The sequence below is a fragment of the Salminus brasiliensis genome, chromosome 21, assembly GCF_030463535.1.
Source record: "Salminus brasiliensis chromosome 21, fSalBra1.hap2, whole genome shotgun sequence".
Lineage (NCBI taxonomy): Eukaryota > Metazoa > Chordata > Actinopteri > Characiformes > Bryconidae > Salminus > Salminus brasiliensis.
This window is the reverse complement of record NC_132898.1, coordinates 8,914,413-8,938,969: the sequence shown is the minus strand read 5'-3', so window position 1 is coordinate 8,938,969 and position 24,557 is coordinate 8,914,413. Positions and strand designations below refer to the sequence as shown.

General features: G+C 39.4%; 1 protein-coding gene across 12 annotated transcripts in view; it reads right to left on the bottom strand.

The window, feature by feature from the left end:
- Positions 1-24,557, bottom strand: part of LOC140542987 (band 4.1-like protein 1) — a 133,311-nt gene that overhangs the window by 8,266 nt on the left and 100,488 nt on the right. For 3 of the 12 annotated variants that reach the window (XM_072665966.1, XM_072665967.1, XM_072665968.1), the window contains exons 11-24: positions 23,252-23,427; positions 21,417-21,610; positions 19,210-19,245; positions 16,949-16,984; positions 15,002-15,037; positions 14,585-14,734; positions 12,318-12,404; positions 10,611-12,191; positions 8,510-8,560; positions 6,750-7,070; positions 6,069-6,197; positions 3,554-3,652; positions 2,084-2,131; positions 1,242-1,334 (exon numbers count right to left, since the gene is read on the bottom strand). In XM_072665966.1, the coding sequence (XP_072522067.1) occupies positions 1,242-1,334; positions 2,084-2,131; positions 3,554-3,652; positions 6,069-6,197; positions 6,750-7,070; positions 8,510-8,560; positions 10,611-12,191; positions 12,318-12,404; positions 14,585-14,734; positions 15,002-15,037; positions 16,949-16,984; positions 19,210-19,245; positions 21,417-21,610; positions 23,252-23,427 (3,037 nt within the window). The remainder of the gene's footprint in view (positions 1-1,241; positions 1,335-2,083; positions 2,132-3,553; positions 3,653-6,068; positions 6,198-6,749; positions 7,071-8,509; positions 8,561-10,610; positions 12,192-12,317; positions 12,405-14,584; positions 14,735-15,001; positions 15,038-16,948; positions 16,985-19,209; positions 19,246-21,416; positions 21,611-23,251; positions 23,428-24,557) is intronic. The other 9 variants (XM_072665969.1, XM_072665974.1, XM_072665972.1 and 6 more) reach the window with 9 other exon arrangements.

The window sequence follows — 24,557 nt, the reverse complement described above, 5'->3', positions numbered from 1 at the left end:
GTAAAACTGAGGGTAAGTTTAGTCATCCACTAAGCTTAGCTTCTGAAGAAAGACAGAAAGTTAATTTGTTCACTTAAGTGAATAATGGATGCTTGACTCAAGCTGGCAGAAGTAATTAGCCTGATAGGAGTCCTGCTAATCTCACTAGCAAACCAAATTGACTGCAAGGACATGATGACAAGCCTGGGGGCTCCTGCAGAAATTGTATTACACTTTACTGCAGATTGCAGTCGGTAGGCAGGTAGGCACACACACAGGCAACTTGTACTAATGTCCTGTTCTAGTGCACCTTTTTGTTGCTGGATTTCACAGAATGTAGTCTGCTATATGCTGTAAAAAATTATGTGAATATGACGTGAACATTACTACTGTAAATATTGTGATCCCACACCCATGAATGTATTTATACATAGATTAACACAGATTATATGAACAAAAGATGTGTATTGGGACACATCTCTTAATCATTGAATTTAGGTGTTTATTTCAATCCCATTGCCACAGGTGAATAAAATCAAATACCTTCCCACCTTGTCCATAAACTGCCCTGTCAGTCAACAGAAGTCTATTCACATGAATGTGATAAGGAGGCTTTTTACAACAGAATGTATAGCAGTCTGTAGTTATTGATTGCAGTTTGTAGTTATTGATTGTGGGGACTTTCATTTAATGTTAGTTTAACTTTTAAGCTTAACAAAGAATTTCTGTCTTATTAATGGAGAGTAAAATATAGCATGCATATATTTTTGTAATTTAAAGGTTCCAATAGAATGTCTTTGTAATTTTGACCATCTTGGTCAGTCTTGTTTGAAACAGCCTCTTTTTATTAAGCATATTTCTTTTGATGCAGATATGCTTATGTAATACGTTCGGAAAGCTCATATGGCACAAACAACATACAGTCGTATTGAATTAACTGTGCTTGTACACACTTATAGGCAGTGTAGAACTGTTCATATATGGTTCGTACTAGAAAACAAAGGTTGCATTTCTCATTTGTAGCAGAAATGTGTGTGTAAATAAATAAAATATATATTTATTAATCTTGCTCAAATACTTTTAACAAAAACACATAAAGACATAAAAACATAAAGACATACAACTATAATATTACAAATTGAAAAACATATTAGAAAAGTATAAGATTTGGGTCCTTTAATGTTACAGGTACTGGTAGCACACTTTCATTCACTTAAAGGAAATCTTCCCATTAACTTGACAAGAAACAAAAAATGTGTTACCTTGGTGACTTGAGTTGTTGCTGAGGTAACATTTTCATTGGTGATGGATAGTGGAGATGTGACAGACTCCCGTCCCAGGCTGCCCGTTTTCAGCTGAAAAAACAACAACACAGATGTTACCGCTAGCTTTTTATTCTGGTGTACAGATACTTCACATTTTTTGTACAGTTTCCTGTGTAGAATAGGAAAACAACTGATTAAGGGTGTGTTTATACTTGTCAGCTTTGGTTTGATTAAAGCAAACCCTGCTGTAATTGCTTGGTTTGTTAGAGTAAGCGTGAAGGCTGCCGTTTAAACTCTGGTGTGTTTGTTCGTGTAAAGTATCAACACAGTTCGAACCAAAGGCATCTAATCGAACCAAACGCATGTTCACTCCTGCCATCAAGTAACAACTCTGCCCGCTCGCTCCACCTACCCAGTGGTTCAAATCTAGCCACCATTACAACTAAATTCCTTAGTGTAGTTTCCTCAGTAAAGTAAAGATTTAATGTTATCAAAATCGTGGTTTAACACTGAGCCAGGTTTAAGGGTCCAGGGGTTACATTTGAAGTTCTTCCCACTAGTCATTGTGTGGATCATACAGGACCCGGACACACCTGCCTTGTGCAGACCTCTAATTGCAGCCTTTTGTCATACCTCACCTTTTTTCCCCTTTGGTTCGATAGCAAATATGCCAGTATGAACACAAAGCAAACCAGGACTAAATTGTAACAATGTATAATTTTCTTGGTTGTTCTGGACATTAGACCAATGTCCAGTTAGACTAGCCCTTGCTAAAACCTCTGGGAGTGAATGCAAAAGAGTGTGGGTTCTGAGTTTGCCTGGTGTATGCGTGCACTCACAGGGGAGCCGTTCTCTTTAGCTTCCTTTAGCCTGCTCTCTTTATGGCTCTGGAACAGACAACAGAAGACAACTGGAGTGAAAGGAGATTATTAAAGCCCCATTTTACTTAATAGTATCAGATTACAGGTTGCAGTGAGTCCAAAGAACGATTTAGCTGGAAAGCAACATTGACTACATATGGTTCAACAGTAGATGGCAGTGTGGTATCTTAAAGAGCCCATATCATGGAAACATGCATTTTCCATGTTTCCTCTCTAAAACTGTTAGATGAAGTACACTGTTTTAAATGTTGATCTGGAAACCCAGTCCCTACAGTCCATGTATAGAGAACTACTGTGCAAAACCGTCTTGTGTTTTGAATTCACTGTTTTTGTAACTGTTCTTGTGATGCAGATGACCACTCAGAGATGAAGTGAAAAATGTGCATTATCCTGTAACAATTGTGGATGTCAAGGTCTGGGATATATGTTAGACAGTCAGCAAAGAGTCAGTTCTTGAAGTCAGCTTGCTGGATGCAGAAGAAATGGGCAATTGTGAAGATCTGAGCTATTTTGACAAGAGACAAATTGTTAGGTCCAAATGACTAGAATGGAAGCTGATACAGCAAGACTTGTGGGCTGTGCCCAGTCAGCGATGGTGAGCACCTACAGACAATGGTTTGAGAAGGGCCAAATCACAAACTAGCTCATCAGTGCATGAGAAAGACAATGGGCACAGAAGTGTCTGAAGTGGACTTTGGAACAAAGTCCTGTTTTTTTTTTTTGTTTGTTTTTTGTATTAGGCCCGATTTGGATTGTACATTGGGGACTAGATGGGACCTAAGTGAGATTAAGGTGGGATGTACCAATAAAGCCCAAATTTACTCAATGCCCCTGCCCACCTGAAACCCACCTAGCCCATGTTCCACCCATTTGAGCCCCAGATGAGCATGTTGCCTGGGTGGTCATTTTTTTTGGCTCATCAGTCTATGTCTATGTAGCATTAAAACAGGTAATTATCATTTATTAGTGAAATCTGTTCATGTAAATTTGAGTCCACAGATCCATAAAATTAATGAGTGAAATTTAAGACATTAAGATATGAGCTCTTTAATAACAGGAACAAATCAGCAGGTTGACCAGTAGAGGGCAGTGTGGTTATACAAGAAGGCAAAGACACATGAAACAACAGTGAAGGCAGCTTTTGACATTGACTTCCAAGAAGAAAAAGAAGCAGCACGCCATTGCATTCACACAGAAAAGACACTACGTTCTCTCCCAAAAAGCACCACTTTGACCAATTTTTTGACCAATCTTTGATGTCAAATTTGTCAAAAAATCTGTACGCACTGAACAGCTGAAGCCTACACACGCATAATTGAGAACAAGGACAAAGAATGTTTAGAGCTGGGCTTCCCTTCACACATGCAAGAAGAACCTTAAGCGGAGATGAGATTGATACGCTGAGCTAAGTCAAAGGGGGCAACATACCATATCTGTCTCCAGTGGCTGGATGACATCATTGCTGGAGACTACGGTCTCCTCACAGTTGACGTCACCACCACCCTGCACCACCTCCTGCACAGGCTGCTGATACACACGCATGTCCCCGTTAGGACACCAGACATTTAGAGAACGCTGTGTGTTGCTCAGTCTCCTGGCTGCTTGTTCCCACACCTAAAACTTAGCCTGGCTGAGATTCACTCAACTTCAAAGACATCCTCTAAAAATAATTGCCTTGGCTCATCAGGTTAGCAAGATGAATGGCACAGCGGAATGCTGTGATTAAATTTTAATAAGACACCTGTAGGGTACACACAAATGCAGTCGCTCAGTCACTCACACTCACATACACACACACACACACACACACACACACACACACACACACAGCCCTCTCACAATGTCTGGAGATTAATGAATCGTCTTCCTTCTTTTCTCTCATTAATTTCCTGTCGATTTTCTAATCTCCTAACACTCTCCTGACACTGTCAACCAGCTGCTGAAAATACTGCGCTTACTAGAATCAAGACCTACAAAGGGAACAGTTGTAGGGAAATGTTACATATTAAAGCACTTGTCCCAGTGAAACCTGTGGATTATGTAATCCCAGCTCCAAACCAGCTAACATATTTTTCCAGAGATGTTTAATGCAGTTTAACATTTAATATTATGGCCATATAATCTCAAATCATACTATGATTTAATTAGATCAATTTGATTTTGTCATATTTCACATATAGTACTCACACATTTGTGTGACCTGAGGAAGGGGGGGCTATTTACACAAGGGATGTAATGTAAAAATACATGTTTGTATACATTTTCCAGGTAAAAAACTTATTTAATAATAATATATTATAAAAATATAATAATATAATAATAATTATATAAATAATAATAATAATATTAAAGACTTAAAATATATGTGGTATGTATGAAGTTTATGACGCATGTTTATTTTTAAATGAGTAAATCTGTCTTCTGAATATCTTCCCAAAGTCTAATAAATGTCTGCTGTATTTCACCAATATTGCTCTCCTTTTGATTTGGAATGGGTGGTCCTAAAAGTGGTTCAGGTTTACGGTGGTTTACACCAGCATACCCCTAACTTATCATAAGGCTAATTAATATAGCTCTGCCCTTTCTCCGAGTTGGAGCAAGCTGGAGAGCTAAAGCTAAAGCTAAACCTGGTGAGCTTAAGCTTGAGCTGTAATTGGGGGAGCGACTGTCATGTGCGCCCCGTTGTCTCTTACAGCCTAGAGCGTTCTCAGAGACGTCCGAGCAGTGCATTTGAGTGCATTATTTCTGCGGTGTGTTTTCTATTGAAACTTTGCTGAATGCTTGGGTTCAACACCTTTAGTATTCTACAAAAAATATAAATATATCAAAATGTTCCCAGGAGCTTTAAATAGAAAAATCAATAAAGCATGTCGGGTTAACTTTTGCATACAACCTAAAGATGCCTATATCAAGCTGTTGCATGATCTACTAATGAGACTAGACCTGAAAAGCAGGCTGGGATGGGTTGCTGACTGGTGCTGACTGTTTGGGTGTTCAAACAATGCAACACTGCAATGCAATATCCACATATCTCCAGAAGGTCAACTTTACAGCTGGAGAAAAAAGCTTCTGAAATTTTGAAAGAAGTCAGTGTAAAATGATTTTATTTTGGAACACTGCTATTGGTTAATTGATCATGAACCTTTGATGCAATTATTGCTTGTAAAATCACTATGTCACATAACAATATTGCAAGCAAACATAAATACTGCAAAAACAGCACATGGATTTAGACCATCACCTGATTTAACATCATTAAGCAGTGATATACCAAACATGGGTGAGAACTATAAATAATACTAGACTTCCATGATGAGAGCTTTAGAGATGTTTTTATGAACACAGTGATGTAAAACCACAACTTTTTTTATGAATGATTTTAATATTGGCATTGTATTGAAAATAAACACTTACTGCCCAGATAAGATTTTCCATTCCAACTTTCACAGGTGACTAAAACTGTACTGTATTGTCCCACATTATTGTATCTTAATAGAGAAAATTAAAAAATGCATTGTCATATGTCCATGAGGTCATGTTTTTGTTTCTGATTGTTTTAATGCATTTTTACACACCTCATTTACACTGTAGAGAAATATAGGCTTACATTTGCATTATAGTTATAATACTATATTTGTATAATAGTTATATATTATGGTTTCCCATCCTCCACTATAACATTGATGTTTACATGAACTATTTTTGCTACTGTTATTATTATTACCACCACTAGCCATCATAATTAATTTTATTATTCTTACCATAAATAATATGATTAAATAAGTTATATTTTATTTCCCTCCTCCAGCTGTGAGGAGCCCCTTATCTCAGGCCCTCAAATCGAAACACTCATTTTTACTTTTCAACTCCCTTTTTGAATGACCAAAGACACCAGTCGCTTTCTCTGTAAAAGGCAACGAATCACATGCAGTTTCTCTCTCACCTGATCTGGGGTGTCTGTAACAGAGGGGGGTATTTCAGAGCCGTTTGAATGTGGTTCCACTTTGGAGTCTCCCCTTCTGAGCAGATGGGCCACACTCACAGCGTTCGGGTCTTTCTTGGCCACCGGTGGCTGAGGGGAAAAAAGCATTTACAAGGTCATTACTTTACTAGACTAACTCAGGCAGTTATTTCAATAGCTTCTGAATTATGTCGAGTAGTGCTGATGCTGTTGTTCTCCCAAGAGGATGGTCCTTAACACATTATTAATGAACAAAGTGGGCTGCAGGCATTTGATGCGCATGGATTTAAGGATGAAGTGTGGGACACTGCTTGAAAGAACAGGGGAAACAATGATTGTGCAGTAAAAGGAAAGTATATAAATTGTCAAAATCAAAAGTCAACCAAAAATTCTACATAAACATAGTGGAAATGCATAACAATATCAAAAAGAACAGGATGAACAGTGAGCCATGATCAGAACAGAAATATTTATCAAATACATGCAATAAATAAAGGAAATACAACAATGGCAAAAAATACATTGTCAAACAAAAAACATGGAAATGGGGAGTTTTAAACTGAGTTTAAAACAAAAAAGATGGCGTCAAAAATAACCAGGATGAGTTCTGAAGATGCACATCCACAGCCAGGTGCAGGTGACAAAGACAGTATGGCTTCTTACAGGTTCTACTTCATGGTGGGCACGTTCCTCATATACTCTCTCCTTCACTGGCGACCTATCATGGGAGCCCATAAGCCGAGTGGAGTAGAACCTGGAAGTTTCCTCAAAGTCTTCCTTGCCCACCTCGACCTGGGCCCTGGAGAATTCCTCTGCGCCTCCCTGGAGCTCCATGAGCATGGTGAAGTCAGCCTCTGCCTCCAGGCTGGACGTGGAACTGACCGTCATGCTGGAGCATTTGCGCTCGATGCTTAGGTGCGTTTCCCTCAGGGTTACTGTGGTGTCCCGCTCATGCTCGTCCTCAGCAGAGGAGTGTGGCCGTCGCTGTGGAAACAGAGGGGTTACTCCTCCACTGATATCAATGACAGAATGGGGTCTGGTGGTAGAGATGGTGTGGTTCCGCTTTAGGTGCCTTTTTAGGTTCTTAGAATATATGAAGGGGTAATCTGCTGAAAGAGGAAAGCACGGTATGTAGATGAAGAAGAGGATGGAATAAAAGCTGTGGAGGTTGGATCCTCTATTGTTTAAGGAGGATGTAACATCCTGTATTCTTTCTGAATCTAAACATACACTACCGCTCAAAAGAATCATCGATCAAAAGGTTGACTGTTTCATCATATGATATAATAAAGCAAATAGCCAGATGATTCTAAAATAACAGGAAAACTGTTCAATATTGAGAGTTACAGCCAGGAAGTGTAATTGAAGTTTTAACACCATCAATAAAGGACATGCTTTTTACATGCATTTTACAAGCTGAAAGTGAAACTAGCATGTGGACTGAAAAGGTAGAGTAATTTTACAGGATATTAAATAAATATGACGCAGTTCTGCCAAAGTTACATAGTCCACTGTAACAAATTTCTGTAGTTTCCACAGCATAACTACTGTATAACTAACAAATTCATAATGTATACAGTATGTAAACAGTATAGTACAGCATGGTACTGTAGATCATGGTCAAACTTTTGTGGCGGGTAAATTGTACAGTAAACATTTCTCCTGTGGATATGACAATACAGTCATATTGACCAGGATGTTTTTTTCAGCAGTTAAAAAAAATCAATCTTTGCTAATGGTACATTTTCCACTATTTCCTACTTAACTGTATGATTATACTAGTTTGTATTATCATACAGACAAAATGATATCTTTGTATCCTCAATAACAGTTTAGAAACACAGAACCTACAGTAAGTTTAATGATATGTAGCTAAAATGTACACAGAGAAAGGCAGGGTTAGAGATAAACAGACATATGCTAGTGGTCTGTTACCTCAGCATGCTAACACTGCTAGCCGAGCTTTAAAACAAGGCTAAGCTACGCTATGCTGTGCTAGGTTGCTACTGTGGGCCATCACTGTGCCATAAACCAGCCAAACACAGCCAAGCTCATTAAAATAATCAAGCTTTTTAATTTTTCACCCCAACCAAATTAGCATATTTACTATTTTTACATCAAATTATATGTATAAATAGTGTCAAATAAATATTCAATAAATGAATTTAGTGGCATCCTTTGTTGAACTTTTGAACAGTAGTGAAACTGAAGAGTTTCAGATTCAAAGAGAACAGCCAGGCCCAAGGACATGAAGTGTAAATGAATGGAGGTCAGTGGAAGCATGCTGGTCATGTAGTTACTATTTTTGCAATAAATATTTTTTTAAAAAACTCCAGGAGTAATGGGAAAATGATGTGCAAATCCATGCAAAAAAAAACAGCCAAGATACATGAAAGGCCTTGGAATCAGAGAATTTGAAAGACCTTGACTTCATCTAGTGTTTCTTCATGAATAGCAGGAGCGGAGAGAGGCTCCTGTATGGGCAGAAAGCAGAAAGAGAGCAGTCTAGCATTACTTCCACTAATACAACATGAAATAGAGCGAGCAAGACTTTATGAGGTGCATACTGCCGATTGTTAGATAAAGCAGTCCGCAAGGAAGTGAACGAGAATCCAATCAGGAAAAAGCTTCGGTAGGCACCCTAATCGTTCCTTCAGATCAATCAGCTTTGCACAGATGCTTCTGTGGATCACTTGAGCCCTTCAATTCTTCAAATGCATTTTTTTAAAAAGCTTATTTTCTCCATTTAGTGCTTAAAAACTCATTTTCTAGATAAGCATATCTCAGGATAAGTATGCTCTCTGTGTATTAAAATGAGTAAAAAAGGAACCAAAAAAACTTTTCCTTTGCTATGCAAAATCTAAAGCAGTTCCTCATTACTAAACATGATTAAGTAAGTTTTGAAGATCCACATTGGGAATTCTCACTAGTGAGAATTCAGGGCCCAGTTCCATTTGGATTAATTTCAAGTCCTGATGCAATAGAAGAAGTCAACATTTTGTTCAACAACGATCACAGAACAAAATGTGTGTTGTTATATTGCACTATGGCCATTGAAAATGGAACACTACATCCATTGTCAACAGCCAACTTACAGGGTTAATAAGGGGGAAAATGAAATGTATTACGTTAGCAGCAACAAAAGCCGAGTTTATGCTACCCTAGAGGATTCATAACAAATAAAACCACATCTCAAACTCCATCGAACGGGCCTGATAGTCTGAGATGCTCTCCGTGAAACTTAATGAATTGTCATTTGCACTCTTTACCTCAGTCATGGTAGCAGCATCTGCTTTCATTGGGCATTTGAGAGAGAGCCCATGTTGGGCAATCAAAACAGCCTGAGATCAATGTGATTCAAAAACTCGTCTGCAGAAAAGCACTGTTTTTTCAGCAGTCGCAGCGTGTGAGCTTACGCTGCTCTCACATGCTTATCACTTCTCAGCGCACTGGCTCACACGTCGCGCCACTCTCCACGCTCCTTCATGCCAGTGTGTCCTCAAATTCAGATGAAAGCAGGGCCACGATTTAAGTCGTCAGATCCTCGGCCTAATTCAAATTGCTTTCATTCCACAGCCAAAAAATGTGTTTGCACCTAATCAAAGAGTGAGTATACAGCAGGGCCTGTGTCGGGGAGGGAAGAGGACAAGCTAAGCAGTCTCATGCCGGTCATCTGCTTTGTGCAGTAGTTTTTTTTTTTTTATGCAATCCTCATGCAGCATACATTTCTCTTTGTGAGATACATCACCACATAATGTGCTGTAAAAAAACAGTAGCTCAATGAGAAATGTTTTTCAGTGGAAGCAAATAATGACTTTAAGTCTTTAATTAATCTTTAGGCTGTATAAATTATATGCGTGTTTAAGCCTGCAAATTAACAGCAGACGATCCTTAGGATGCAATAACTGATCTACTATGGAAATGAGCATTACTGTTTTTCTACAGAAACACCATGGATGAGAAATGGCATACCAAACAAATTACCATATAGTCTTTAACGTAATGCAGACCATTCAAGAAACCGTGTCTGAACTCATTGACTTCTTCTGCATATCTAGTGTATGGAGAAGTCCTGAGTAGCGCAGAGCCATGGCATTATGCAAGAGCCTGGGTTTCCTTGCAACACCTCCACAATCGAGCACTTGTAGATACTCGGTTGGAAGGAAAGACCAAGGCTCGTGGCTGAAGATAGGGGATATCAAAGCAAAAGGCCAAAAAACAGAATGCCTTGAAACGTTAAAGTGTCAGGATCAATGCCAATGGCACATCGTGCTGTTGTGTAGAGTAGCCGAAGGTGTAAGGAGGCAGTCAGGGTTTCCAAATGGTCTCATAAGCAAGTCAATATAACAAAAAGCCAAAAAACGATGTGCCCTTCTCCAACCCTTTCTTCATGGATTGGAGGAGAAGATAAACAAATGCTCAAGTCACAACAAGAAAAATAATGGATGTGTTATATTCGACTGGAAGCTCATGCGATGCTTTGTTTCCAATGACTGAAAAGCAGAAGATGCCAAGGAGAGTTACCCCATGCTTCCTCACGGTGGCTTCCAAGGCTGAGTCTTTGCCGGCATTGCGACTGTTGCGAAGTATCAGTCCTGATTCTCTGGCCTTCTTGGTTTTGACTGGAGGAGTTGGAGGAGTACTTTTTTGGAGTGCTGTGGTCTTGGAGGAGAATTGATGGGACTCCATAGTTCCATCGTCAGGCTGTGGAAAACCCTCAGACCGTAATTTGGCAGGGTGCTTCAACGCTTCCTCATCCTGAACAGCTCTTTCTCTTAGCAAGCACTCACTGTACATTGATGACTGCTGCTCATAGCTTTTTGAAACACTGTGGTCCATCATGGATGATGCCGAGTCCTCAGGACATCTATTGGTAATAATGGAAGTAAGAGTATGTGAAGAGCTGGTGTCTCTGAATTCAAATCTACTTGGATCACATTGTCTCTCTAGAGATTCATTCATGCTGTATCTTTTAAAATGTTTTTTCATCAGTTCTGATTCTTCCTCAATATCCAGATCATCTTTGTACTCTTGACTCTTTGCCCTTTCAGGTTTTAATGGGACAATCCTTGTTATTTCCGTATGAACATGTCCTGTAGCCCTCACTCTCCTCTGTACTTTTTCTGGATAGACCTCTTCAACACTCTCTTGTTCAATATTACTAATCTTTTTTTCCTCCAACTCATCCATTCTTTCGTTGTTGTCACTCTTAAGTTCCTCTTCATTTTCACTGCTGTCAATCATGATGACTTTTGTTATCTCAAATTTAATCTCTGATTTTCTTTTAAGCTGATCTTTCATAGGACCATTGACTGAGTCAGTGCCCTCTGGCTGATCTTCCACATTTATGTGTTTTGCTTCAGTTGAGTCTTTTGTTCCTTGATCTTCTGCATGTTGTCTGACGTCATCAAACACCATCTTGTCCTGGATAGGCTTGTGTTTATCCTCTTGATTAGTTTTGTTCAGCTCCTTCTGAAAAGGTTCTTCATTTATTGATCCAGCAGGCACATCTGCTTTCACATGCTCCTTTATCTTCTCAGACATGGGCTCTGACCAGCTCTCTGTTCCTGATGCGATCTCATCAGGATGGCTAACTTGGGTATCCTCTTTCCCTGGTGTATTATTGTCTTCATCAGACTCCTCACTCTCCTGCCTTATGTTTGATTCGGTTTTTGTCTCATACACAAACTCTCTTGATATCCCTAAATTCAGACTTTGAGGTCTTCCCTCCCTGCGAACTCTGCTTGAAGGGCGTTCCTCTTTCACCTCTGACTTGGACGTTTCAACTTTTGCTGGAGATGGCTCTTCTTGTGATTCTGTGGTCTGAGGTTCAGACAATGGCCCTATCTCTGTGTCATTCCTTTGCTTTGATTCAGAGGACTCATCCATTTTTGTTACCTTAGGCGATGGGAAACTGTCCATCTGGACCTGCATTTCTTCACCATCTTCTCCAGTCACCTCAATGTGTATCATTTTTCTTTCGAGTGGTGCTTCAATGACCACAGGGGGTGGAGAAACCAGGACTTTTCCCTTTTCTCTCTCTTCCATTTCATAGTCCTGTTGGTAAGTGTTCTGTTTTTCAATCAACACCCACTCCTCAGACCCCTATGTGTTGATATAGACGGAACATTGTTAGTGTTACTGTTGCAAGGGCCAAGACAGAGTTCTCTGAAATAAAGTATAGCAGACATGATCAGTAAAAGAGGTTTAAATATCTGCAAGCAAAGCAACCTCAGGAGAAGTCACCACTGTCTTCTGGATGAAGCCCTCCACTGAGAGGCTGTTAACAGGTTCCCTTCCCCCTGCTCCAAGTGCCTCCTGATGGTCAGTCATGCCCAAGACCAGGAGGAGAGAGTGAAGAAGAGTAATTAACCATTATCTGACTTAAGGTGCATTCACCATGCCCACTTAATTTAAAGTGGTGACTCAATCAAGCATTTCAGTGAAATCTAATAAGTTCTTACAGATGGAAAAAAAACACAATTTGGAGAAATATGTTTTTTTACACATTGAAACTCTGGCAGCTGGGCTTGCCCTGAGAAACTCTGGCAACCAACTGTTACAAATAGGTGTATTAAAAAACTGGTAACAATCCTGTCATTCCACCTACACAGACACACAAATCCCTTTCCCTTCAACAGACCCATTTTCACACCCCACATTACACCCCAAATCAATGAAAAAAACAAATACTTTGAAACAAAATAAAAAAAAAAAACTTTGGATGTAGCAGTTTGATTTCCAACACAAGATTAACAATCCATTATCCAGATCTCTGTACACAGCAGATAATTCTCTATACCCCGAGGCTGTCTGATATGTGAACAATCTGGAGCAATCCTATTCAGTGAGGTGATGAAACAGAGTCAAAAGATTGCATAAAGCAAGTCATAAATAACAGACTGAACTAATGTGGAAAATGTAATCTTAACAGTTTGATCAAATTGAGATTCATTCAATTGAAGTCCCAGCAGTCTCCGAGCTTCTGATGGCAGGACTGAGGCATTATCTCACCAGCTAATCGATGTGACAAAGCCAGGATAATGACGTCTTATTACAAAAAGGCAGTTGCAGTAAAATTTTGAATGCCAAAATACTGAACGACAGTCGGTCAGATACCCGGACTACTAACTAGAGAGCTTGTCAACGTTTTATGCATGAAGAGGGCGAATAGCCACAGCACCACTGAATAAAATGACTTTTCCACTTGTTTTTGTTTCCTTCGTAATTTCATTAGATAAACATGGCTGCACATTTCAAAGCAAGTCTGAAACAAACACATATCCACACGACATAATTATGACCCTTTGTAGAGAACCATGGATATTTCTTCTTGAGTGTTTTCTTGTTTGTTAAAAGTATAATACAGAAAGAGGGAGAAGAAAAGCAGACTGTGCCCCAGGCAACAGTCAGTGGAAAATTGCTCAAGATAAAGCAAGTGCAACAAAGGACCTCTAACAAATCGAGCATAAATCACATTTCTTACATTCCGTGTGGAAAAGGCAGTTTCACATAAACACGATATTCACAAAGCAACATGTAAAACACTCTTCATCAAAAGTGCTATTAATATTTATGCAGTTGTGGTGACTATGATCATGATATTAGAACACATTCTAAAAATGATGACCAATTTACTTAACTCAACCTCTTGATAATAAATTCTAATTAATACTTTAGCAACTAGATTTGTTTGTGATAAAGCTAGAAATTATTATATTCTTTATGTTTTACAATATCTATCTTTTCAATGTTATGTTTGTACTGATCAGCCATAACTTTATAACCACCCACGTAATATCGTGTAGGTCCCCTCATGCCATTTTGTGCTACAGTAGTTCTCTTGTGTGGGATTGGATCAGATGTGAAGTAGTGAGTCCATGACCCTTAGAAGCCCATGGTTTACTGGTTTTACATCTTCCTTTTGGTAGGTACCAACCACTGCATACACTGAACGCGCCACAAGACCTATCTGATGTTTTGCAGATGCTCTGATCCAGTCATTTAGCCACCACAATTTGGCTCTTGTCAAAGTGACTCTTTCCCTGCTTCCAACATATCACCTTCAAAAATTGTAGCGAGAGTGAGAGTTCTACCAGGAGACTCTAATGCAATGGCAACTTTACCTTGACTATCCACCAGCTTCCACCATTATTTAAAAGATTTCAGATGCTAACATTTCACACCTCACACATCCTGTGCACTCACCAGTTTGGTCCCACCTGGATGCCCAGGGGGTTGGCTCCGCCCCTGCATTCCTTGTTACAGCGACCTACGCCAAAGACTTTACCTAACAACGTTTTTATCTTTCAAATCTAATGATGTATTTGCACTCTTGTCTATGGAGTCTTCTGGTGATTGGGTTATCTTCTTGCATACAGCACTTTTTAAAATTAAAGATACATTGTCAGAATATTCAGAATATATTTTTTGTATAGTTTCAGCCTTTCAGTACACTCTTGCAGACTCTTACCCCCAGTTTTTATTCCCATACTCACAGCCTTCTTCTCAGGCGTGCCGCCTGGGGAGGTCCCAGACAAGCGTTTTTCCCGGTTCATCAGCTTGCTGTTGGGCTCCCTCAGGGCCCTCTTCAGCTCGTTAATGCTAGCCTGGTGCTTCAGGAGCACATCTTCCGACTTATCCAGAAACTACAGAGGGAGAGAGATAAAACAAGTGGGTCTTAACCGCTTCATTGACCTCCAGTAGGTGAATGAGAGTACTACCTTTGAGGATTACTGGCAGCACTGTAGCTGAAAACAACCGCCGATAAACCATGAACACAACCACAGACAACAGCAGTTGCAGCTCAGTAAATGTTCCTACTGAAGACCTGGATGCCTTCTCCTATACCTGCAACACTGTACATATACACACCACATACACAAGCACCTTGTACTGGAAGGAGTAACAGGTACCTCCTGTTTGTGTCGAGGGGTTGACTCCATCTCCAACTGACAGGTCAAAAGTGGGGCAAGGGGAAGGCACCATAAACGAACAGGGAGGAGAGATGCAGGTGTGTTGGAGGAAGACAGAAGGAGTTAAGAAGAAGACATCACAGGGTCAAAAAATGAGGAGCAAGCAGTGGGAATGCAGACAGGAATATCAGTGTTTCTCCTACTACTCTCAAGCAAACAGAAAGGCACACTGCAAGGCATGGATTGCAGTCTGTGGTGTCTGATGGCTTTCCTTTGATGCGGTTCTTATCACAGCATTCTTTACGCCTATTTGTTGCTAAAATAAGCCTGAAGCTTATCTTAAAGAAGGGGAGATGTGTTGCAAGCAGTAGGGGGAAGCTAGCCTCAGTACTATCCACAAACATCGTGTAGGGTCTTTTCCGGCATAGATGCAGAAAAAATGTCTTGATAGAACGTCACATACGTATAAACATCTTGTCTCCTTTAAAAGATCAAACAAATTTATGTAGACAACATTTCAGCTGTTTAAAAGGGAGCATAATCATCCCAAATCAGGAGTGTCACCTCAGGTATTGGTACGGCATAGTTGTTCTTTCCAGGGAATTAAACCCCAGTCTGCCATTTAGAAAGCTGTACCAACTACCTTATGTTATACCAACTGCCACACCACTACACAATGCTAAATTTTCTTAGGAGAAACACTGAACATACAAACACAGTAGGCTTGGTGGACCTGGTAACACAGCACACAGAAGCACGCAGAGTGAATGAGGGCAGAGATTAAGCCTCTCTTCACCACTCAGGCTGATGTGGCATTATGAGCAATTCTTTAAAGGTCTGGAAGGCATTCTGCTGATAAGGCTTCCTCTGCCTGTCACAATGGAAGCCTAATCCACAGCTTTGGAGCGACTGCATAAGCTAATTTTCCTGCTACAGTCATATGAGGCATAACCTGTCAAAGGTGGCACGGGACACAGTGCACGTAAAAGGATGACTTATGCATACAGTTGTAGTTTACACTCATCATGGACATAAATGCCATGACAACTTTGGGTCTTTCAGTGATTGCTTTGAACTAATATGTTTTGTAGGCAGAATGAGTCGGGCGGGGGGTCTTTAACTTGCCATGAGCTCCCTTTAGATTGACCAACACCCAGTATAAAGGGTAAAGTCCAAAGAGCTCACTGCAGATCTTAGAATGATGATTATATATTTACATTTACATTTACAAGTCATGGCCAATGTCATGGAGAGACTGCCTCTGCTTCAAAATAAACACCTTTAAGCTCAATTAAAGTTTGCAGCTGAACTACATCGACAAAGAAGAAGAAAAGTTCATGGTCAGATGACAAAAAGATGTAAGTAGTAAAGGTAAGGAATGACAACCTCAAGAATGCTGGTTTTGGTATAAGTGGAAAATGTACATTTCAGCTGGACGGTTGAATCTTGGACACAATTGGGTGTTTCAATACGATGTAGTTGTGGAATATATATAGTAGGTTAACATGAATCTTTTTGGACTTCCTGACCATAATAATCATGTAGATCACTGTAAATATATGGATCTCTGGGTTTGTGTTTTTATTCTATTTAAGATGTATGTTGTACACTAATGATTAGCTTTGAATTCATACTGACATATTTGCAAACAAACCAAAAGGGGAAAAAGATGACATATGAAGCACGTATGACAGAAGACTGCATAAGGCAGAAGTGACTGCTAAGGCGAGTTTGAAAGGTAGCGTTCACAAAAAACAGCTAAAAGAACTGTATGCCCAGAATTGCCATGACATTTATGTCTATCATAAGTGTATGTAAACTGTATGTGAACACATACAGCAAACCTTGGCAAGACATACAGTAACTTAAGCCAGTGGAAACAGACAGTGGTGAATGTAGATTAACTAAATCAAAGACAGTCACTAATCTTACAGTACAGTACAATACCTCTGCTTTAGCATCAAGGGTAGAACCTATATCCTCCTTTGGCCAGCGAAGTTAAAAAGAGAGGGAGAGAAATCAGCAAAGATGCACAGCAAAGTTAGAGAGCTAGACATCACAGTGGGGTGGAGAAGACAGAAAGCATTCAAGAGGAAAGTTTAAGAGGAGCTGGTTTAAGTTAGGCTTTGAGCAAAAGTAAGCAGGAGAGACAGGGATGAATTAGTGAAGACTAATCCAAACAGTCATTGCAGCAGAGTCAGAGAGGAGCACGACAAGAGGGCTTAGGGGGAATTGCTCTAACAGCCTGTGCTTATTAGGCACTGGGCTTAGTGATAAGGGCTCATAATCATATTCTCTCATGTTCCTCAGGCAGTATGAAGTACTGGATCGCTTTTTCATTCTTCAGAATATCGAGTGTGTTTACATGCACACAGATAATAGAATCATTATCTGATGTCAGCACATTATTCCTTTACAGCTCCGTAAATTCTAGGAATTAACTAGATAACTGTGAGGTGCCAAACTCCACAGTGTATTTTTTTTTCCAAGCAAGATATCAAGATAATCTAGTCAAATATCATTGAAATACCAATAATAGGTTTACAGTATTTTAACTGGTAAAATGTGCTTTGTAATTATTTGGGGGTAACATAGTACTCAGACAACCTAACTGAATTACAGTAAAATTCCCAACAGGTCCTTGCTACTGAACACATTTAACATATGTCATAATGGATAATTATATGGAGTAACAATATGACCAGTACAATTAAACTACACGCTAAATTCACACTAAATAGTTCTTTAGGAGTTCTTAATTGAATGATGACACCTCAAATAACCACTTAAGTGCTTAAATTGTTCTTTCTCTGGTTTAAAGGGATTTTCCAGTTGGTGGAAAATCTTTTTTTTGTCCAAAACATGTGAAACAACTTTGAAGATTCACTATTTAGTCCATATCTCAGCACTTCAATGGTAAGAAGTATTGCTTTCTTTTATATATATATATATATATATATATATATATAGTATCATACGATCATTAAAGCTGGTCACCTGCAAAAAAAAGTATGCAGTTTATTAGCATTAGCCAACATAAACCAGCAATATCCAGCTAAGAGCAGCATGGAACTCTAAGCTTTTTTTTCTAGAGGGAGTGTAATTTCATTTTGATTATAGAGCAATTTGCCATCTGTAACACACACTTACCTAGTTAGTATCTTGAACCTGTTATTGGGTATTTCATTGTAATTCAATTTGATTGTCCTGGAACCAGCCATTATTACATGGTACATTTGGAGTTTGTACTTACACTTACCTGGTTAATACCTATAACTTGCTGTAAAAGAAAGTGTATCTTTCTTTTTACTGTCTGTAGATTTCTGGATAGAGAAGAGCTGAATATTTATTACAACACTAAACATAATAATACAAGTGTCATATTGATTGTATAGATTTTTTAACAAATATTCCAGCCACTCAAAATGTATATAAAAAGGTGTTTAAGAATTTATTTCCCATCTTAACATTTAAACTGATTAAAAATTGCTAAACAACTGCCTCAGCTTCTTACTAAAAATTCAAGGCTTTTAGACATCTTCAGGAGGTTCGGACATTATTGACTTTAGTGTATATATTATTTTTTGTAAAAATTAATGCACTCGGTAGCAATAACCTTGGCACAACACCATAAAAGTCCCAGGGAGGCCGTATAAACCCTTTTTCACCGTATGTAAGAAATGCAAGAAACTGCATGTTTTTTACATAAAAATGAGAGGTTTGCTGAAGTCACTTTATGCACTGTAAGCACAGACCAGTGCACTGTCAAACCAAGAATTGATTGCAATCTTAAATATCTATAATACATATTTTACAGATTTTGATTTGAAGTTAATAAATAAAAGCAAAATATTTGATGTTAGTATGTGACTGGGTTTAATGTTGACTGGGACTCAAATTGCAGTACCCAGGCCTAATTGCTCATGCTTTATTATGAGCACTTTGATTGAAATACTTTGGGAACAGACCTTGGCTTGCTAAATTGTTTTCTGGAGTGTTTATAAAATCCAGGATCAGTACCAGAATGCTCTTTCATCCACTTAGAAAAGACTAGTTACTGAGAACAAATTAAAACGATGGATAAAACTGAACTGAAATAAAGTAAAAGGGGCACTACAATAGGAGCTTGCTGGGGAAATCAAGCTAAGTGTGCTTATTTACTACAGTTTATTTTCTCAGTATAATAGGAGGCAGAGGAGAGATACTACCTCTGGCACGATGCCATCTTTTGGCAGCTCCTCAGCCTGAACCATTTACAAAGAAATAACAAGGAAAAAAACATATTACAGTAAGTGCAGTTGTGCAATAACTGAAGATTGGCAAATGTGCCACACCTAAAGCTCCACGCCTCTGTCTAATGCTCCACCATGCAGCAAAACACCTACACTGACTGTGGTTTAAAAGAGGAATTCCACATATTATTTTCTTTCAATGATCAGCACAGCTAAATGACTCTGCTTCCATCTTAATTCAGAGGTTCGGTTTGAAATGTATCTTCTCAGAGAATCTTTCAGGATTTATCATTGGAGTGGTGATGATAGGAAGTAGATGCTTTTAATGCCCTTAAAAGCTCTATCACAGAAGACGGTTATGGTGACTGGAAATAAATCTGCATTAACGGTGTAGCTGTGGAAACCAAAGTAGCTAAGCAACAATTGTAACACATTGGTAGAACAAAGTGTTTGCTCACCTGATGACATATTCTCATAGAAAATAGAAAAGATGATGACAACTCTGTCTTGAACTCACTGAAGCAATAGTGTAGTTATATAGTGTACTTAAATTCCCTTTCAAAACACGAGAAAAGCTGAAATTAACTCACAAACTGACTGTCTGGCAAACTTTATATGGCAAACTGATGTTTCTGTCGTACAAAGCTAGGAAGCCACAACTCAAATTTGCGTATGTTCAGCACAGCACAGGTATTTAATTTTAATGCCACCATAGCTCTTCCTGCCACCATTACTGCTTAAATTCCCTCTTATATAAAATGGAGATTACACAAGATGTGCAGGGCTGTAACGGGACATGTATTCGCCCTGAGCCATCATGGCACAAATGTTACAGTTCTGTGAATGTCATTTAAAAACTCACAAGGATTCACAAAATGCAGAACAAAATCTTGCATGCACAAGTTTTACCAGGAAACTTTAAGCTGTAAGCCATCATTAATATGCCATATTAAGGTTATCTCAAGCTGATTGGGGTCTGACTATGGCTGAAGCAAATCACACCTATGAGCTAGAAGACCTTCTTTACTGTGGAACAAATTCAAACACTCTTTCTAAAACATGATGCATAATATGTTTTAATTGTTTAGAATTCTATTTATACTGGACTTTTATAATGTCAGATTGTGATTTTTAGGGTTGGGAGGTATAACATTGGACAGTATTTCAAAATAAGTATAGAATTTCACACACACATCTAGTTAATGGTCAAATAAGCTCATTCTCTGACACAAGTTTTACCGTCAACACTTGTGTCATTAGCTCAGCAGCTGCACTGGTTTGTCTGATACTTGGCGGATCTGGAGCTGAACTAGCTGAGGTAGCGAGTGGCTACAGATCCAAAACCATGGGGAAAACACTTTAAATCAGCTGTCTGTACTTTTTAACAGCACTTTTCACCCTCGTCTAAACGTTTCTTAGTGGGGTTTCAGTCAGCCAGACTTGAATTTGTTTGGTGGTGAGCAGACAACTCATGCAAACATGCTTCTCTCTAATAATTGACAGCAGTTTAACATCGCAGTTGTTGTCAGATTGTTTTGAAATTGTTCACAGTGTTCTTTTATTTTATCACCCTGTGAACAAACCAAACTTTGCATTTGATCCCTCCAACCAGTATTTTGAGACAGCATTAAAAAACTGGATACTGCCCAACCCTGTGTTATTTATTGTCTTTTGTTTTTTTATCAGCTCTGCATTTCCTCAGGACCTCAGGCAGACTATATGATACTAGCTAGAACAAACTGTAACTTGCACTACTGCTCAAAATAAATGAAAACAAAAACTAGTCTTACAGAGTTTTTGTTGCCTGGTTTTTCCTGTTGTACCAAACTGCGAGATCCAAACCGCAGTGTTAACCAAACCATGGCTTCTGTGTACCGCTTAGTACTGTCCTGATAGCCCTCAAACCATTTTATACAAGCAGGAAGCTGAGGAATTTAGGTAAACAATTACATCAGTTTAACAAGATGTGGAATTCCAATACGTAATTACACAAAAGTAACTTACAATATTGTAAATTGTGACAAAGTTATCTATATTTGTAGGGTTTAGATTTCAGGCCACAGGAACATCAAAACCCCCCTAAAAACAAGTGCTCTTCACGCTACTCTGAACGTCTCACATGCACTTCTCTGGAGACACTGTCCAAACATATAAGTATGACAAAAATAATAAAAGAGTCTTACCTTAATGTCTTTCTTCCTTGTGGGTGTGGTCACACTACTATCTTCTTGATCTTGGTCCTGGTCCTGGTCCTGGTCCTGGTCCAGACTAAGGTCAGGTTCTGCCTCCTGCTCATCTCCTGAGAAACACTGTGTCTCACTCTTCTGGGACAGGGCGTCCTGGGGCATACCCATGGTTGAGAGCGGCCGGGAGAACTCTGCAGTTCATCAACAGACAAACAGCTAAGAGAACCAATGTAGCTGATGCAAAGTTTAATGGTGAAATACATTGAAAAGTGCATTCTAAATATTAGGGGTTTACCAATATGTGTGATGGTATGGGGGTCATGGGTTAGTGTGCACAGTCCCACAGAGAACCCTCAGTACGCTGTGGGTATGTGCAAAGATGAAGTTCCGGAAACCAGTTCGCCTCACTTTCAATGTGCTCCTGACCTGTGCTGCGCACGTGTGACCATGCTTCAGGCACATACCTGTATTAAACTTCACATTTACATTTACGTTTACATTTATGGCATTTAGTAGACGCTCTTATCCAGAGCGACTTGCAAAGTGCTTTGCTATTTACCTAAGAAGAACCTTAGCTAGTTAGAATAGACTAATAATTTAAAGGATACCTCTAAGCTTAGACATTACTAAACACAAGACAATAAGGTGACCATAGTACTCTAATCGCCCAAGTACTCTCGGAAGAGGTGGGTCTTCAGTCTGCATTTGAAGACAGCGAGCGACTCGGCCGTTCGGACACCCGAGTCACTCGCTTCACTTTGCCACATTGCGAATTCTCTACTGCTGACTATAGGTCAGAAACACCCCCTCTGTCTGCAGGGACTGGTTATTAACCAGTAACCAATTACACTACTGAAATCAATACTGACAGTACTGCTGATCTGACCAGCCAGCTTCATAACTTCATAGTCTTAAGATCATCTTAAATGGTAGAGTGAGTGTTACACAACAACTCTAAATATTAGTGAACTCTATCAACGTGTTGATGCTAAATATTAGCGCTACATACAGAACAAACAAAAGTCAGCGTTTTATTTATAAATATAATTATTTATTGTTGAGTAGAAGAACAGTATACTGAGTAAAAGTGAATAGAAGAGGGTCTTTTCATGAAAAAGTTTATGGCACATCCCCCTTGCGGGAAGCCTTTTTCTAGCTCAGGCCTTTTCATAGTCTTTTTGTAGCTCAGCTTTCGTTTTTTGTTGCTCGCCCCCACTGTACTGTAATCATAGTGTATCATGAGGTCCAAACCGACTTTTTGTATCCGTTACACCCCTACTGTCTATCTAACCAAAACACCTTTAAAACATGTGACCTATACTTAACATAGAAACCCTCGTAATTCCGAAACATACTACATGCTAAGCCTTATTATGTAGTGACTACATTAACAAATCTGAGCTACTCTAAAGTTATACAAGAGAGGAATTGAAGGTAATTTGGTAAGTTTCTTGTTCGTTTAAAATAGACAAATGCATCAAATGATGGATCTGAAAAACACTGGGCAAGAAACAGCCCTTATAAACACGCATTTAAAACACCAAGCTTCCAGCTAGTATTGACAACAAGGTGAGCAATTTGTGTTTAGTGACCTTAAAACTTTAATGAGCTTTGCTTTCTGCAGAACCTCAGGGATGCACGTCTATTTGGTCAATTCATTTTTAATTCAACAGCCTTAATTGCCTGCTGGCAAAACAGCGGCTTTGCTAAGGGTTGAGAATAAGGTTGAAAATTGGTACTCCGAAAATTACCTTGGCCCAAATACAATCAGTTCTGAAGAAATGAATTGCTTGAATACAGAAAAGAATGATTCAAATGGAAAGTGTACCAACCGCCGTCCAGGCTGCGGGAGAGAAGGTGTCTCTTGCTGGTGGAACGTTCGAAGTGTGGAGCGGGCCGGTCGATTAGAGCGCTGGCCTGCCGGGTCTGCGCCTGTGTCCGACCGCTGTACCTGAACTTGGAGCCCATGACCAGGAAGCCTTTTGGAGGAGGCTCTGGAGACACTAACCTGGGGAAAAGGACATCACATGCACACAATGGTTAACATCAGGAGGGAAATATTTTATTACTTTTATATTTTAATATTCAGTTAGCACACAGCATCAAAAAAGCACTGCCAACAGGATGCTCTTGAGCAGCTGCATTTAGGCCTAAGGTCATTACTCTTACGTCGGCTAGAGGTAGAGAGCTGAAGTGGAGGCTGAATACAATCAAATTCTCACAGCAATGTAGTAGAATCTAGTGTCCAGCTGTCTTAGAAGAGTAGGGGATGTTACTGCAGCAAAGGGGAAAGAAACTCCCATTTTGTGCCCTTAATTTCAGCTGGATGAGGTACCTACAACATTTTGGACAGATGCTGTAAAAGTAGGTGAGGTAGTGTAAGTATAACAGAGCAGACACCCTGAGTCCAATAACAGGAAAAAAAATAAATATATTACTCTTAGTTTGGCCGTGCAATGACTGTCATTCTATAAGTGCAATATCACTGGTTGGCTCGTTGGTTAGGGATAGGGATAGATGCATGGATGGGTGGATGGATAGATAGAGTATCTACACAGAGTATTTGGGACACCTGCTCATTCATTGTATCTTCTGAAATCAAGGGTATTACAAGAGATTCTGCTTTTTGTTGGAGTAATTGTCTCTACTGTCCAGGTAAAGCTTTCCTTTAATTTTTGGAGCACTGCTGTCACCCCCACCCTACCCCATCCACAACTCCTCAACTCAGCCCAACAGTTTTGAATAAAGCAGCATCATTCCAGAGAACACAGTTCCACTGCTCCACAGCTCAATGCTGGGAGGCTTTATACTCCTCTAGCCCATGGCTTGCATTAGGCATGGTGCCAATAGGTTCATGTTTATCTGCTCCAGAGATTCCTACTGCATTACAAAACCTCTCTACAAGGACTAGACAAGCTGTGTCAGCAGTGGGTGCAACTTAAAGTAGCTGAATGCATTGATTATAAGGGATGTCTACAAACATCAGAACATTGGGTGGACACTGCGTGTCTCTAATACTAAGTATCAGCAACAGAACTGTGGAATAATTATAATAATACACCCGTGGTTGTGCTATACCAAGATATATTGTCAGTGGTGTGCTACAGTTGCTACAGTTGTACGTACGCGTATTACTGC